The 18,328-nt window shown below is 39.6% G+C and overlaps 1 protein-coding gene across 1 annotated transcript; it reads left to right on the top strand.

Moving 5' to 3' along the window:
- The first annotated feature begins 17,546 nt into the window (after positions 1-17,546).
- On the top strand, positions 17,547-17,948 carry LOC122896446 (ADP-ribosylation factor 1-like). Its single transcript, XM_044234650.1, has one exon. It carries the CDS (start codon positions 17,547-17,549, stop codon positions 17,946-17,948), a length of 402 nt encoding a protein of 133 aa, XP_044090585.1.
- The last annotated feature ends 380 nt before the right edge of the window (positions 17,949-18,328 follow it).

The following is an 18,328-nucleotide window of genomic DNA, read 5'->3' as shown; positions in this document are numbered from 1 at the left end:
TTAAGCTATTGTTTATTTATTTGAGAGATCACAAGTGGGCAGAGAGGCAGGCAGAGAGAGAGGGGGAAGCAGGCTCCCCGCTGAGCAGAGAGCCCGATGCGGGCTCGATCCCAGGACCCTGAGACCATGACTTGAACTGAAGGCAGCGGCTTAACCCCCTGAGCCACCCAGGCACCCCTTGCCTTTTCTTTACTGCAAACTCCTAAAAAAAATTTGTCTGGATTACCTATCACCAAAATCTCCACTGCTTATTCTCTCTTGAACCTGAACCAGCCAGGCTTGCTCCAACCATGCCTCAGAAACTACACGTATCAAGGTCACCAAGGAAGTTTATGTTGCTAAATATAGTGATCATTTCTCATATTATTTGATCTATCAGTAACATTTGACACAGTCGACTACTCCTTCCTCATTGAAATTCATTTTTCACTTGGCTTCTAGTGCACTATATTTACCCAGCTGCAACTTTGTAGTCTATCTGCTCTTTCCTCATTTCCTGGTCTTCTCAAGGTTGCAATATGCTAGGTCTCAAACTTTTTACCTATTTTCTTTTATATCCAAATTCACTACTTTGGTTATCTCATCCTTAAGATGATCTAAACACGGTTGACTCACAAATGCTTATCTCTAGTCCAAACCTTTCTAGCTTCTTCTATCACATTTTTTATTTAACATCTTCATTCACATGACTGCTGGAAATACTAAACCTAAGTCCAAAATTTAGCTGCTAAACTTTCATTTTAAATGTTCCTCCTTACATATTCTCCACCTCAGCTGATGATGACTTTCATTACGCAGACCAAATACATGGCTTTTCGTCCTTGATTCTCCTCTCTTTCTCATTCTATATCTCAGCCATCTATAAATCCTGCTAGCTCTGCTTCCAAAATATATCCAGATATGGACCACTTCTCACCGTCTCTACCACAAGCACCCTGGTCTTTGCCATCATATTCCCTTACTTGGATTACTGCAGAAGACTCATTACTAGTCATTCTACCTTTACCCTGGCCCCCCTTTTGTCAGTTTTCCACAAGGCAACCAGAAGTGATCCTGTTAAACATTTGTTAGATTGTGTCCCTTCTATCCTAACATTAATCAAAATCATCAAATTTTGAAACTTCCTCTTTACATTCCAAAAGTTTTTACAATGATCCACACACCCAACATAAGCTGCTCCCTACCCTTGCTCTCTGACATCTACCACTCTCACACATATGCACTCCACTCCACTTACAGTAGCTCTGTTTCACAAACACACCGAGCCAACTTCTACCTAGAGCCCTACCACTGGCTCTACCCTCTGCCTGAGCCAGTTTCCCCTCATTAGCAGCATTCCATCCTCCCTCCCATTCCCAGGTCTTTAAATATCAACACTTCAGGAACACTTTCCCTAAACACCAATCTAAAACTGGAACTGTCCCCCATAATATTTTATATTCCACTCCACCTACTTTATTTTTATATCTCACATTCTATAGACTATGTGTTTTACTTGTGTATCCTATTGATTGTCTGACTCTTCCCATTGGCATAGAAGCTGTATAAAGGCAGATAGTTATTTCTGTTGCAATATTCCAGCATTTAAGATAATACTGGGGCACATCACAAGCTCTCAACTATTCATTAAGTAAGTGACTATGCAGAGAAATTTAAAAAAAAATTTTTTTTAATATCGACACTTTTCATTAAAAAGAAAAGTTACAAAAAGTGACCTAAAAGAACTGAAGAGACACATCTAATAGAATAGTGAAATTACCATGGGAATTAAAAAAGAAAAACAGTAGAAACTACAAGGGGGTAGAAAAGACATTAGAGAAACTATTGAGGCCTAGCTTGAGAAATTACTCCACAAACACATACAGAATAAAGTGACAGAACAGGAAGAGAGTACATGATAGATACAGATGACAAAGAAAAGTCAGCATTCATGGAATTTGCATTTCTTGAGAGATTGAAGAGAACAAAGGGAACCAAAAACAACGTTCAATGTTCTTTTTTTGGTTTTTTAAAAGATTTTATTTATTCATTTGAGAGAGAGAGAGAGAGCATGAGCAGGGGGAGAGGCAGAAGGAGAGGGAGAAGCAGACTCCCCACTGAGCGGGGAGCCCGATGTAGGGCTTGATTCCAGGACCCTGGGATCATGACCTGAGCCAAAGGCAGCCACTTAACCATCTGAGCCACCCAAACACCCCAACTTTCCAAGTTCTAATACTAGGAGAATCTCTTGAAATGAAAGAAGGCATAAACCTAAATGTCAAAGTGACAAACAGTGTTCTAGGGAAAAAATATGAAATAATCAACCTTACAACATAACCTGGGGAAGTCACTAAATGTTAATTATATTGCTCCTACAGGTATCTAGGCAGGAAAAAAGCAAATCAGTTATGTAAGGGGGAAAATAAGTCTAATATTAGAGCTTTCCACAGGATCATTCACTACAGGAAGCCAATGGAGCAAAGTATACAAAATCCCTTGGAAAGAGAAGTATAACTCCATAATTTCATAATTGAAAACTCTCAAAGTAAATAAGTATTTGAAAAATACTCTCAAATGGAAGTGGAACTCAAGGATTAGTAGTTTGATAAAAATCAAGCCAATTCAGGTCATGATCTCAGGTTCCTGGGATCAAGCCCCACCATGGGCTCCATGCTCAGAGGGGAGTCTGATCGAAGACTTTCTTCCTTGCCTTCTGCCTCTCCATCTGCTCATGCACTCTCTCCTCTAAAATAAATAAATCTTCTTTAAAAAATCAAGCCAATTAAGAAATTAATAAAAATAAAACACTTAAAGTTAATGGTTATAAAAGACACTGAAAATTTGGCCACTTTAATTATTTAATAAAGGTCAAATAATAAAGGAACATATACTAAGAAAACATAATCTAATGTCAAGTGCTAAAAATATTGATAATTTAAAAAATAATGTTAAAAAGCAAAAACTATAATACTAGTGGAGGAAGTGGAGAGGTGTAAATGTGCTAACTTTTTGAACTTTTATAGAAGAGTCAGTTGGGTGTACAGAACTATAAATTCAGTAAATACAAGAACAAGCATATTATTAAAAGTTAAAAAGTAAATACTCTAATAAATAAATATGTCAAACATTAAGTATCTAAAGTACACAGAATAATAATCAAAGATCACATACTCAAAACAATTATGAAAAACAAAATACAGGTGTCAGGAGGGAAGACAGCAGTGAAGTAGGAGGACCCAAGGCTTGTCTTGTCACATCAACATCACTAAGTAACTATCAAATTATCCTAAATACCCCAGAAATCAACCTAAAGACTGACAGAACAAACTCTACAACTCAAGGGAGAGAAGAGGCCATAATGAAGAAGGTAGGGAGTATGGAGATTAATATATTTAATATATTTTAAAAATACACAAAGTTAGCCAAAGCAGAAATAAATGATTAATAATGGGTAATCACATATTAGTTTTTTTTTTTTTTTTTTAGGGGAGAGAGAGAAAGAAAGAGAGCGTGAAGTGGGGGAGTAGGGCGTTGGGAGAGGAAGAGAAAGAATCTTAAGCAGACTCCACACCCACTGCAGAACCTGATGGGGGCTCCTGTCTCTTGACCCTGACATCATGACCTGAGCCAAAATCAAGAGTCAGATGCTTAACTGACTAAGACATTGAGGCGCCCCAGATATTAATGATTTTGAACATCAAAAAATGGCAGAGCAATTAAATACTTCCAAGAGTTTGTTGTATGAAAAAATCAAGAAGATATAGAAAGCACTAGCTATTATAATCAGTAAAGAATTGAGAAAACACAAATACAGAAAATTATAAATTACATGGAGAAAGTAATTTTACATACAAATAAATGTTTTAAGTGTAACAGAATAATTTGCAAAAATTTTATGCAAATAAACATAAAAATTTGGGTTAAATGACTTTATAGAACAATTACCAAAACTGATTCATAATAATAATACTTAAGCAATCTACTAACGATATCCACTGAAGAAACTGAAAATATTTTATAAAGAGCAAATCTTCTCCATCATTTCCTACCCATATAATTTCATAGATGAGGGGTTTTTTTTTTCCCCTGCAGATAAGTTTTGTAAAACAGAGAAGACACAGATAATTCCATGGCTATTTAATCACAAACATAATAGGATGAAAACAAAAGAACAATCTCACTGTGTATAACTGATACCAAAAGCTTAAATAAAGTATTGGGCAGGCCTACCTATAGCATGTTAAGAAAGCAGCATCAATCACTCCATATTTGTTTCCTCAGTTAAACAATGTGGAAATTAAATAACCTCAAAGGAATTTTGCAAATGTCAAACGAACCAATCCACATAAAGGGCTTGGAGAACAGCTCCTGATTCATCATAAATGAATGGATGGATAGATGAAGACGGAGATATACACTTAGTTAGATTTATATTTAAGATTTATAATTAGGGGGTGCCTGGGTGGCTCAGTGGGTTACGCCTCTGCCTTTGGTTCAGGTCATGATCCCAGGGTCCTGAGATCGAGCCCCACATCGGGGGGGGGGGTCTCTGCTCAGCAGGGAGCCTGCTTCCCCCACCCCCGGCCTGCCTCTCTGCCTACTTGTGATCTCTCTCTCTCTGTCAAATAAATAAAATCTTTAAAAATAATAAGTAAATAAAATAAGATTTATAATTAAGGTTTATATATGTGAACAAACATGCATACATGTCATACCATGTTGCGTGTCTCCTATGTTCCTACGTTTCAATCTTAGAGAGGTACTACTATCAAAAGAATATATATCTGTAGTCAAAATTGATTTAATAAAAGCAAGTGTTTAATTTGTATGTCTTAAACACTAAACTAAGGACAGAGTCCCCAGAGCTACTTCTACAAACCTGTTTCCATTTTTCCTCTAATCCATTTTCCTCCCATTTTAAAGCTATTTCCATGACTATGTCCTCAGAAAACCCTGAGACAAGAGGGGTACCTGGATGGCTCAGTAGGTTAAGCAACCTACTCTTGATTTCGGCTCAGGTCACGATCTTAGAGTTAGGGTGTCAGGGCCGTGAGATTGAGCCCTGGGTCGGGCTCCATGCTCAGTGGGGAGAATGCTTGAGATTCTCTCCCTCTCCTCCTCCTGTTCCCTCTCCTCCTGCTTATGAGGGGGCGTGCACCCTCACTCTCTCTCTAAAACAAATCTTAAAAAATAGAAAACCTGAGATGTGAACAAAGCTCATCTGTCCTTGAATTTTCCCTCATCATAACTGCACCTCAGTACATTAGTGCTAGCTTAATCAATTGCACTTAAACCCCCTCCCCCTTCCTCAAGCTTCTCCAATTAAATTTCTTTCTTCACATTCTTAAATTAAAATCACAAAAACCAGGGCGCCTGGGTGGCTCAATTGGTTAAGTGTCTGCCTTGGGCTCAGGTCATGATCCCAGGGTCCTGGGATCGAGCCCCTTATCGGGCTCTGCTCAGTGGGGAGCCTGCTTCCCTTCCTCTCTCTCTGCCTGCCTCTCTGCCTACTTGTGTCTACTACTATTGTCTGTCCAATGGATAAATAAAATCTTTAAAAAAAAAAACCCTGAAAGAAATGTCCAGCATAGGGCTCTCTGCTCAGCAGGGAGTCTGTTTCCTCCCACTCCCTCTGCCCCTCCCCCCTTCTCATTTTCTCTCTCTCTCTCAAATAAATAAGATCTTTAAAAAAACAAATTTAAAAAAAAAATCACAAAAGCCAGAAACATCCTCTTGCCAGGTAGCTCCTTTCTCATAGATTCTGTCTAGGGGTGGATCCCAAATTTTCTGAATTCAGCAGAAGGAGAGCTAAATGCTGAGAATGCTCAAGCAATAGTAACTTTTATCCTGTTGTATCTATACAAATATCCTTGAATGCACTGGTACACACACACATAATCCATACATACTGTAACAGAGCTAGGCATTATTCCATATGAGCATAAACAATTACTGTCTTTTCAAAGGATATATACTATTTCATTGTTTGGCTTAAATATAACTTATTTAAGTACACTCCTGCTAATAAATATTTAAGTTATTTGGTGGTTGTTTTTGTTTGAATATATTCCAAATACCTTCAAATACTTCTGTGAATTTGAGAAAATATATGTGTACGAGTGAACATATATGTGTGTTTATATAAATAGTTTAAATATATATTATATGATGATTATTATATATCATATATATTTTATTACTATGTATAGCAATACATATTATTACATATCTATATTCAGGATAAATCCCTAGAAGTAAAATTTCTGAGTCAAACAGTATGTGAATTAAACATGTCGATAATGCCGGACTGATGTACCATCACACAGGAAGTCCTCAAAAGTCTCCAATTCTGCCTCCCTTACCCATTTTTAAATATCTTCCAGTTTTGTAGGTGACAAATGTTAGTTCATAGTTATTTTAATTCCGAGCATGTGATTGAGATTAATCATTTTCATGCTCATCATTAATTTCTACGCCTTTTTACTATGATACGCTTTTTCAAATTCACTGCCCATTTTTATATTTTGTTACTTTTTATTTTTTTAAGATTTTATTTATTTATTTGACAGAGATCACAAGTAGGCAGAGAGACAGGCAGAGAGAGAAAGGAGGAAGCAGGCAAAAAAAAAAAAAAAAAAAAAAAGAAAGGAGGAAGCAGGCTCCCTGATGAGCAGAGAGCTAGATGTGGGGCTGGATCCCTGGACCCTGGGATCATGACCTGAGCCGAAGGCAGACGTTTCAACCCACAAAGCCACCCAGGCGGCCCTGTTATTTTTTATTATTAATATGTTAAGTTGCTTGATACATCAAAAAAAATAGTACTTTGTCATATGTGTGTTAATTTTTTCCAGTTTGCCATTTTCCTTTTGACTTTTGTGGTGAATGTGAGTTTGAGAATTTTATAACATAACCGATTTTGTTTTAACTTCTTTTTTTTTTAAGATTTTGTTTATCTGTTTTAGGGGGAAAAGTGCAGGGTGGGGGAGAATCTCAAACACACTCTGCACTGAGTGCAAAGTCTGATGCAGGGCTCAATCTCACAACCCTGAGATTCATGACCTGAGCTAAAACCAAGAGTCAGACACTTAACGGAGCCACCCAGGTGCTCCTAACATAATTGATTTTTTATGTCTTTTTATTTTTTTTTATCATTCTGATACTATCATGAAAATTATCATCAAAAGAAATGTTTTTAAGTAATCTCTACACCCTATGTAGGGTTCAATCTCATGACCCTGAGATCAAGAGTCACATGATCTACTGACAGAGCCAGGCAGGTGCACTCAAAGTTATTATTATTTTTTAATATTTTATTTATTTGACAGAGATCACAAGTAGGCAGAGAGGCAGGCGGGGGGGGGGAGCAGGCTCCCCGATGAGCAGAGAGCCCGATGTGGGGCCTGATACAAAGACACTGAGATCATGGGCTCAGCTGAAGGCAGAGGCTTTAACCCACTGAGCCACCAGGCGCCGCTGAAAATTATTTTTAAAATTCCTAATTTTATCAAACATTTCTTATTCTCCATTTTGAATATTTTACGCAATGTTTTCCTAGTTAGGCAACTGTCCCAACAATATCCATGTAAGGAAAAAAACCTCCACCTTTCTTCACAGATTCAAAATGCTAAATTTATGATATGCCATGTAGATATTTGGATCTACTTCATAATCTTCTATTCTGTTGTTACTTCCTGGACTATCATAAAGCTGTATTAATTATTAAAGACTTATAAGATGTGCACCTAAACATTCATCAATCCTTTTCATAATTTTTTAGTTGTGCCTCTCCAGCTTCTGCCCCTTTATTCTCTGCTTCCTCATAAACTTCTCAACAAAACTGCCTATAGTTATTATCCTGATTTCCTTTCCTCCAATGCATTCTTGAACCCAATGGTTTCTACTAACTTTAAAATTAATTTCCGAAACCCAAATCTCTTCTTGTCCAATTTCTATATCTATCTATCTATCTATCTATCTATCTATATCTAGCATGAGTCCCTTTGTATGCATACAACCACGGGATTGGATAAAAGTGATTAATGTATGAATACAGGCCAACCATTGTTTTCTCAGTACCAAGCACCAATATGTATTTATTTATGTATTCACTGTCTTACTCGTTACAGTGCAAGATCCATAAGCCAAGGACTTTATCTTGTTTCATGCTGCAACTTCGTTCCTAGAGTATATTTTTCCTGGGTATGGGATGGAGTTAGTTCTTAAGTTTACAAGATCATTGGCTTCCAATGAACAGCAGTTCCGTAAGCCAAATGGTAGAGAAACTGTCTTCTTGGTGCCAGCTCCAGCAGATCTAAACATGACAGCTGCCCCCTTCCTCAGGGAACCTGTGTGTCACTTTAGCTGAAGGAGCATTTTCTACCTGAAAAATACATTCTTTGGGGGAAATCAGCTGATTACCAAGTGTGACACCATTTCCCTAGAATTCTTGAGGGTGAGAAAAATTCATATATTCCCCAGTCCATCCTCAACCCAGTATCCCACAGGGTACTCGAGTACTACTTTTTCACCTGACAGAATCTAACCCACTTTCTTAAAGCCAAATGTGCTGGGTTAGTAAATCTCCTCCTGGGAATACATGTGCTTCGTTGAATCCATTGGAGCCACTCATCAGAGGACTTAATTGCCTGTCCCTGTGAGGCTGTCAGCCATAAGAACCGTGTCACTGATTTTAAAGGCAAAAAGTGAGTGTCTGAAGTTGTTCTACTCTTAATGGATGGGGTGGATATGTCATCAGTGACATTACCAAAAGTCATGCCTGTATAGGGAGCATGAAGTGTCCTACTTATAAATATAGAACTTCATTAGGGCATCCACTCACTGCTCTTTCACTCTGCCTTTTCAAAAGCTTTCTGCTATTTGTCATAATCAGGCCTATAGGTCTGACTTTGGCAGACCTAAGCTTTTTGCAGGGTAGATGAAGCTTCAGAAGCAAAAAGTCAATCAAAACAACATCTTAGTTAAAAGACACCTTCAGGCTTACCTACTCCCTACATTCTGCAGATAAAAAAGAATGAGAGTATGGAATGGCAATGCGTTTTCCCCAACATGCCGCCACATTTCCAGGTTAACCTCAAGTAAATGCATGTAGGCAATAAACAGAAGACGAATTATGATGAGTCTCACATCGGGCTCTCTACTCAGCAGGGAGCCTGCTTCTGCCTACTTCTCCTACTCCGCGGGCTTGTGTTCCCTCTCTCTCTCTCTCTTCCCCCCTCTCTCTCTGTCAAATAAATAAATAAAAATCTTAAAAAAAAAAAAGGAATTTCTGATGTTTTACATGTGTTGCTTCCTTTATAATCATTTCTGGAATTGGCAGAGTAAGGAATTCCAAATATTTATTCTTCCAGGAAAGCAAAGAAAAAAAAACTAGCAAAAACTGCAAAATCAACACTTTCAGAATTACAGAAATTAACAAAAGGCTTGCAAAAATCCAAGGAGTGTTGATTGGAGAAATATGGCTGAATCTCAGCAGAAAGTGTGAGCTTTATGGGACTTTAGTTGTCCTATTCTCATATTCCTCTCCCAACCCCATGATACACTTGAACACTAACAATCTCACAACCACAACAGTTCTTAAAATCAGTCACTGTAGGGTGCAGAATGTGTTTGGAACTCCCCATATCACCCAATCCCCAAATAATTGTTACTATTTGACTTGTTTGGCAGTTCCCTGGAATAGCGCCATTTACTATACTTGTCTTTATTTGATATGATTCAAACTTTTCTCAAGTGAAAAAGTCCTACCCCCAGGGTGTTTGTCAAAAACAACCAGCAGCAATTGTTTAATACTGCAGCTATAGTAAGTAGTGATATCAGCTGGGGCAAGCAAGAGATTGTGCAAACATTAAAAGAAATACTTGAAAAATGAGATATCCATGGAGGGCTTTGAAAAACTACACATTTCTTTGAGGATCTACAAGTCAGTGCACATGTGTAGGGTTGTATGAGTGGCCAGAGAATATCTGAACACACTAAAAGCTTTCAACTCGGACTGATCTTAGCTTTCGCTTCCGACTTGTGTAGAACCTTAAGACAGAATGGTCAACTCCTTGCCTAAGCATACATGTTGGAAACCTGGAAAAAAATCAGGGATAAATCTTGGTTCAGTCATTTCATTAAACCTCATTCAATCAGTATCTTTCTCCTTCATTTGTTGGATTATCAGTAAACCCAACTGTGAGGTCAAGGGAAAGATAAGAAATCAGTATAGCGGATCATACACTCAATGAGAGATGCTGAGACCAGGAAAGAGATTGAGATCTATGTATATGGGTCATATTTCGACATATGAAATTTCACTTTTAAAGTCACCAAAGGTAGCTTATATTGCTACTGGATATAGTTCTGCTCAGTCGTCTGGATGGGTCAGTAGAGAACAGGAATGTAGATAAACCCCTTTATTTACAAAATGACCAATACCAAGGGAGCTCTAAATGCCCTTTCACTGGTATCAGATTCTTTTAGAGTTCCATTTGCCACAGGAATCACCAGGGAAGCCAAGGTCCTACCACCATAATGAAAGCAGTAAGCTAGTCTTCTGCTTGCCCCAGTTTGCTACAACTCCAATGTTTTTGTTACTGTTGTTGAATCTCCATTCTATACAAATTTACCTCACCCTATCCTAGCAGTTTTTAAGCACACAGGTAAAGAGGGGGATTATAAGACTTCACCAACATGCAAAACCCAAGAACTTTTCAGTTTAATGGATCTTTTATACCTCCCCAGAGGATAGTGAAAGGTACATGATTAAGGGCCAATGTTCTAAGGTTTTCAGAACAAAGGGAGTTTCCCCCAGTATTTAACTCTAATAAAAAAAATTAAATAAAACTACTAGCAACTTTCAGAAAACAGATACCCACTATAAAACTTAAAAACAATGAATAGCTCCCATATCCATTTCATTAAATTAATGCACCCTAAACAGTCTCCCCTGTCTTTCTGACACACACACACACACACACTTAAGCAAACTTTAACAACTAGATAAGATTAGTAGAAAGTTCTTTTGTATGCCAGTACCCTTACCCTTCATATAGAAAATTCTTCCCAAAACCCCAAGCACCTCCATTTCAACCAGGAGGTTCTAGTGAAACCCTCTGTTTTCTCTTTCAGTCATGGTTATTTGGGTTTGTGCAGCTGATCAAAGTGGGGCAAATATTAATACCCTGACCCACAACTACATGTCACCGATCTAGGGTTACAAACATGACTGAAGCCTAGCCAGACAGAATCCTAAGTTAAATTCTTTTTCAAAATGCAACAGGGGAAAAGAGATCCAGTCTCCTGCTGAGTATGATGCAGAAACGTGAAGCATCAGAACTTCCGGTGGATGAGTTTCCTACGGTTTGGAGAAAATCTGGTTGAGTGAATAAAACCAACCCAGAAAGAGAAGCAGAGATGAGAGATGGAGAGAGAATCTAGATGACTTTGGATTCCATTGCTCCAGCTGTCGTAGACGCCATTTGAACCGCTGCCATTTCCACGGTTACATGATCCTCCTGCTTGCTTTAGCTGGTTAGAATTAAGTTTCTGTCAGTAGTGACCAAAAAAGTCCTAACTAATATGGGAAGAAATTTAACCATAGCCAACCTAGTTAGAGAGCAAGGAAAGCATTAAGTAAAGAAGACTTCAGAAAAAAGATAGTATGTTACCTGGATTCTGAAGATAAGCAGACCATCGCCCATCAGAGAATAAGGGAAAATAATACTGTAGTCAGAATGACATCAAGATAGATGGGTGCAGGACCAGATTCGCTAAGCTTTGTGGGACCTACATTCAGAGAAGTCCAGAATAAAATTCAAGTATATCTCAGGGGAGAAAACTAGCCTGCAAATATGACTCTATTATTTAAAATATCTAGTTGTTATTTGAAGCCATGAGAAAGAAGACATCACTGAAGGAGAGAGTAATATATGAAAAAGAGGTTTCTGACAGAACACTGAGGAGCACTGCGTTTAGTAGACCAGGAGATCAAAGGGAACTGGCATAGGAGCTAAGAAGAAAAAATAAAAAACGGTAGGAGAACCAAAAGAGAATAGTACTTCAGAAGCCAGACAAGAAAGAGAGAGAGGGAAAAAAACACTAAATATGCCTCAGGATAGAGAACTAACATAAGAAACAAATGATGCAGGCAGGAAAATGTTAAAGATTATTGTCCTGGTCTAGGCAAGAGAAAATAAGGATGATGGTATGTACATAGTAGACAGGAGATACTAGGGAAACATTTAGGTATTCGTTTTCAAGATTTGGTTATTATTTGGATGTAAAAGATCAGAAAGGGAGCACCTGAGTGGCTCAGTCAGCTAAAAGCCTGACTCTTGGTTTCAACTGAGGTCATGATCTCAGAGCCATTAGATGGAGCCCCACATCAGGCTCTGAGCTGAGCACAGTCTGTTTGAGATTCTCTTCCCCCCCTCTCTGTTCCTCTCCTGGCTCATGTGAGAGCTCTCTCTCTCTCTCTCTCTCTCAAATAAATAAATAAAATCTACAAAAAAAAAAAGTCTGAGAATGGAAGTTGGGGGATGTTGCCCAGATTGCTGGCTAGGACTACTGGGTATATAATTAGTACCATTTACTGAGCCAAGAAATACATGCTGAGGAGCTGTTTGGTAGGAACAATAATAAGTTCAGCTTTGGATACACTGATTTTTATTTATGTATTTTTTAAAGATTTTTAAAATTTATTTGACAGAGAAAGAGAGAGATCACAAGTAGGCAGAGAGGAAGGCAGAGAAAGAGGAGGAAGCAGGCTCCCTGCTAAGCAGAGAGCCCGATGTGGGGGGCTCGATCCCAGGACTCTGAAATCATGACCTGAGCCGAAGGTAGAGGCTTAACCCACTGAGCCACCCAGGTGCCCCTATTTATGTATTTTTTAAAGGTTTATTTATTTATCTTAAGAGAGAGCACAGAGTGGGGAGGGGCAGAGGGAGAAGGAAAAAGAGAGAATCTCAAGCAGACTTTACACTGTGCATGGACCCTATCGCGGGGCTCAATCTCATGACCCTGAGATCATGACCTGAGCTGAAACCAAGAGTTGGATGCTTAACTGACTGTGCCACCCAGCCACCTGGGTACATTGATTTTTAAAGTGTGTATTCTGTATTCAAGTATATATGCCAAGAAAAGAGCTGAATATGCAGTTTTGGAGCTCAAAGATCTGTGCTAGAGATACAACGTTATGAGTCATCTGCTTACATCTGAACTCAAGGAGTATGTGATTTTTGCCTATGGCAAAAGTGAGACATGAAGGGGGACAAAGATCCCTGAGGAAATCCAACATTTAAGGGTCGGCTAAATGATAATGAGTCCTCAAAGGAGAATTCTGAAAGAGCAACTAGAAAGGTAGGAGGAGAATCCAAAGGTTTCTTAAGATTCAAAGGAGTGCTCATGAGTAATCAGTTCTGTCATATGTAATATAGCTGTCTGGTGGAAGGAAGACTGAAACTATTACTTGGACAAATATGGCGGTCATTGGTAACTATGGAGTAAGACATTTTTGTGGAAACACTGATGGTGGAGAAATAGGAAAAGGCTGAAGTGGTTTAAAAAGTAAAGAGATCAGGGGCACCTGAGTGGCTCGGTGGGTTGAGCCGCTGCCTTCGGCTCGGGTCATGATCTCAGGGTCCTGGGATCGAGTCCCGCATCGGGCTCTCTGCTCAGCGGGGAGCCTGCTTCCCTCTCTCTCTCTCTGCCTGCCTCTCTGCCTACTTGTGATCTCTCTCTGTCAACTAAATAAATAAAATCTTAAAAAAAAAAAAAGTAAAGAGATCATAAGGTAATGAAGATACAAATATAGGCAACTCTTAAAAAGTTTGCCTCTGAAAGGAAGGAGAAATCAAGAACTAGCTGAAGGAGGAACCTTTTAGTGCCATTGTAAAGGCATATATATATTTTTTTTAATATACCTTCTCATTGATGCTGGTGTGACACCAGATCATGAAGTGTCTTAAATGCCATCCTAAGGAGTCCGGAATTTTCTCCTATAGACAATGTGGGACCATTGGGAATGACAAAAACAGATCTAGATTTTCATGAGAGTAAGAGGGTTTTTAAGGATAAGATCAACAAGAAGAGACAAACTAGGTGACTATTACAACAATCCAGCTGAGAGATAATTAATGTCTAAAATAAGGCAGTTGTGGAGGTGCCTGTTGGCTCATTTGGTTAAGCAACTGACTCTTGGTTTCAGCTCAGGTCATGATCTCATGGGTCCTGAGATCACTGGCCTCCATGCTCACAGGGAATCTGCTTGAGATCCTCTAGCTCTGCCACTCCCCCACTCAGGATAGCATGTGCACATACACGCTCTCTCTTAAATAAACTTAAAAAAAAATAAGGCACTTGTCATGTATTTAGGGCTATTAATGAGATGGAATTAACAGGATATGGAAGTAAAACTAACAAGAATACTAAAGACAATCTGTAAATATTAGTCCTGAGTGAATGAGTCAATGGTCGAGTCACATACAGGACTGGGAACATAGGAGGGGTGAGTTTATGAGTAAGGTAATGATTGGATTTGAATACACCACACTTGTGACATACCCAAGTGAAAATATGTAGCAGACGTATGGGAGATGGAAGATGGAAAGAGATGATTAGGTAAAAGAATAACTGCACTTAACATGTCTCATTGCATAGAAGCCTCGAGTAAACTCTCAAGTTCAAAATCCAGAAACATTTTTTGTTTGAAGGTATATTTTATGTTTTCATTTTCCTAGATCGAGTATATATAACCATAAAATATACAGTTTCATTAGTTGAAAAGGTTTTCCCTCCCTAGTGAAAAGGTTTTCCCTCCCTAGCAAACTATGTATCAAGAGTTCTACACAAGAGTCATAGAATTCAGTAAAATCCCAGAGGAGACTTCAGGGGAGAGGTAACTACCAAAGAAACCTACACATTTGGACTGACAACTCTAAATGATGTATTTTTTTGTTTTCACTGAAAAATAAGCAATTCTCTGGCTTGGTTTATTATTAATATCATCTCTCTCATATATGCTTGAAAATTACCCACCAAGACATGTAATTCATCTTAAATATGCAGTACCCTATGTTTATCTTAATGGGTTGAGGTTAGCTGACTTTACGGAGCCCAGGAATGTGCACAGCTTTCAAATCCGATTCAGCTCATTTTATTTGGAAGAGTGAGTTTAACACTTTAAACAATATTTTGGGAAAATTACTGTATCACATTTGCTTCCTGTGTGAAAGTGACATGTAAGTCTGTATATGAATTTTATTCCTAACTGCCGTCTCCAAAATCAGGGGACCCTAACTGGGAAACTTTCTTGTTTGCAGGCACTCTGCCAAATTTCAACATCCGGCCAGACACAGGAGAATGCATACTCATTTCCTCAGTGATATGGTAGGCGTGGAACTCATTTCTGCTTACGAATACAATATATTTTTAAGTTTCTTGGTTACTTTACTTTGTAGATCTTTTTTTCTTAAATATATTGTGTCACAGAAAGATTCTTCTGTGGTTGTGATTCATTAATTCTAGCAATAACAGACGTGAAGTGAGAAGGACAGTAATATTTAACAAGCAGCTTGAGACTGGCTGGAAATGCCAGTCTAAGATGCCAGTCTCCACAAGTGACCCTGAATAAGCGTCTCCAAGCCACAGACTCTCTATACAATGCAAACATTATCTATTTGGAAACACTAGATAACTAACTGCATTCATAAATTCCTTTTTTTTTTTTGCATTCATAAATTCTTACCTTATGTTCCCGTTCTGGGTTAAGTTCTGTTTCTCCATCCCCCTATAGTAGTCTGTGAAACTTGACTGCGGACTGGCCTTACTACGGTATTTTTAAAGGTTCTGTGCAGGGCGCCTGGGTGGCTCATTTGGTTAAGCGCCTGCCTTCAGCTTGGGTCATGATCTCAGGGTCCTGGTATTGAGCCCAGTGTCAGGCTCCCTGCCATGCAGGGAGCCTGATTCTCCTTCCCTCCTGCTCACCCTCTCTCTCAAATAAATAAATTAAATTAAAAAATAAAAAGGTTCTGTGCATAGGCCTGTGCTATGAGGATTTTTACGTTTTATTCATCATCCACACAAAGCAAAGGGCATAAAGCCACAGTAAGTGCTCAGTAAAGCTCTATTATACTGAATATTTTCCCATTTTCATCCTATTGATCTCACTTGTGTAGGATTAACCACTGGCCTTTGCAGCTCCACTAGCAGAGAAGATGTATCATTATCTCTCCATTTTATTACTTTCTTATTTTTTGATTTTAAAGATTTATTTGTTTGTTTTGGAGAGAGAGGCTGCACAAGCAGTGGGGAAAGGTAGAGGAGGAGGGACAGAGAGACGATCTCAAGTCAAATCCATGCAGAGCTCAGAGCCAGACATGCGGCTCGGTCTCACAACCCTGAGATCAAAACCAGAGCCGAAAGCAAAGGTAGGGGCTTAAATGACAGAGCCACGGAGGCGCCCACTATATATCCATTTTAAACAGGTCAGAAGAGTACTCATGTCAATCAGATTTTGTTGGTGAATTATAAAATGCTGAATTTAATTTGCAATAGAAAGACCCTGGTTTTTTAAAAAAAATACTTTTTAAAAAAAGATTTTATTTATTCATTTGACAGAGATCACAAGTAGGCAGAGAGGCAGGCAGAGAGAGAGAGAGGAAGGGAAGCAGGCTCCCCGCTGAGCAGAGAGCCCAACACAGGGCTCGATCCCAGGACCCTGGGATCATGACCTGAGCCAAAGGCAGAGGCCTTAACCCACTAAGCCACCCAGGTGCCCCGAAAGACACTGTTTTAATTGTTATTAATTCTGGCTGGTGATATAGCTTAAAGCCACCCCATGCATAATAGATTTGGTTTCTGCTATAAAATCTATGAAGGATATAAGGTGGGTCAAGGCCCTTCAGTCTCAAGACAATCTGAAATTTACTCAAACCCAATATTAGGGTAGACAAACTAGCAACTGAAGGATGATTTTGAATAAAAATAAGTATAAATTTATTTCTTATTGAAGTTGAAGAAAAAGTGGGAAAACTTCAAAAATAAATCCATGCCTCAGAGCAGTTTTGCAGGAGTGAAAACAGACCACTGACAGAGCATGCTGAAATGGAAAAAAAGGATCAATTATTCAAATTAATTTTAAGTCAATAATTCAGCAAGAATATATTGTGGGTATGGCCAAGTCACTAGGTACTCTGTGGGCAATGCAAAGCTATAACAGATTCAGTGCCTAACCTCAAAAAGCTGGTCACCTGGGGAAATAAGGAAACAAATGCAGGTCACTACCATACCAAACAGACTATAAGGGGATGTTAGAGCAGAGGTTCAAAAGTACTGTAGAAACACGGATAGTAAGAGAAATGCATTTGACCAAGGACTGAGGACTGACGGGAGGCCTGACAAAGAAAGGGACATTTAAACGGGACAGTCTCTCAAAGGACAGACAGTTTTTTGACAAGAAGGCACTAGGAGGGTTGGGAGGGAAACCAACACCTGGCTCAGAGCAGTAGCCTCGTGGTGGCCCTGAGGCCTTCCTCTGGCCAGTGTTCCTCCCACCTGTCCACAGCATGGGAAATATCTTCTCGAACCTCTTTAAGGGCTTTTTTGGCAAAAAAGAAATGCGCATGCATTCTCATGGTGGGCTTGGATGTTGCAGAAGGACCACCATCCCGTACAAACAGAAGCTGGGTGAGATCGTGGCCACCGTTCCCACCGTAGGCTTCACTGTGGAAACCATGGAAACCATGGAGGACAAGACCATCAGCCTCACCGTGTGGGACTCAGGTGGCCAGGACAAGGCCCCGCCCCTGTGGCACCACCGCTTCCAGAACACACAAGGTCTCATCTTCACAGCCGACAGAAGTGACAGAGAGCAGGACCTCCCCAACACCACGAATGCAGCGGAGATCACGGACAGGCTGGGGCTGCGCTCCCTGCACCCCAGGAACTGGTACAGTCAGGCCACCTGAGCCACCACTGGGCCAGGCTCTGTGAGAGACCCGACTGGCAGTCCAATCAGTTCCGGAACCAGAAGTGAGCCCCGCTCCCCCCGCCCGACCCCTGCCGACTGCCCACTTCCACCCTGCTTTGCTCTCCTGTGGTGTGAGAGCCAGAAGCTGTCTACACGGTCGGTCACAGCGTGCTTCACCAGGCTGTCGATGCGTAGACACAGCCGGCAGCCAGGTTTTTATTTAATGTAAATTGTGTGTGTTCCCAGTGAGGCCGTTGGTGGAACTCCTTTGCAGTACCACTCAGCTTTTTTTTTTTTTTTTTTTTTTAATTGTAAAGAGAAAGCCAACCCACTGTTCAATACTGAGAAGGGATTTCAGGCACACGGGGCCTCGAGGAG

This window comes from Neovison vison, chromosome X (assembly GCF_020171115.1).
Source record: "Neovison vison isolate M4711 chromosome X, ASM_NN_V1, whole genome shotgun sequence".
NCBI lineage: Eukaryota > Metazoa > Chordata > Mammalia > Carnivora > Mustelidae > Neogale > Neogale vison.
This window is presented reverse-complemented; position numbering and strand designations above follow the sequence as displayed.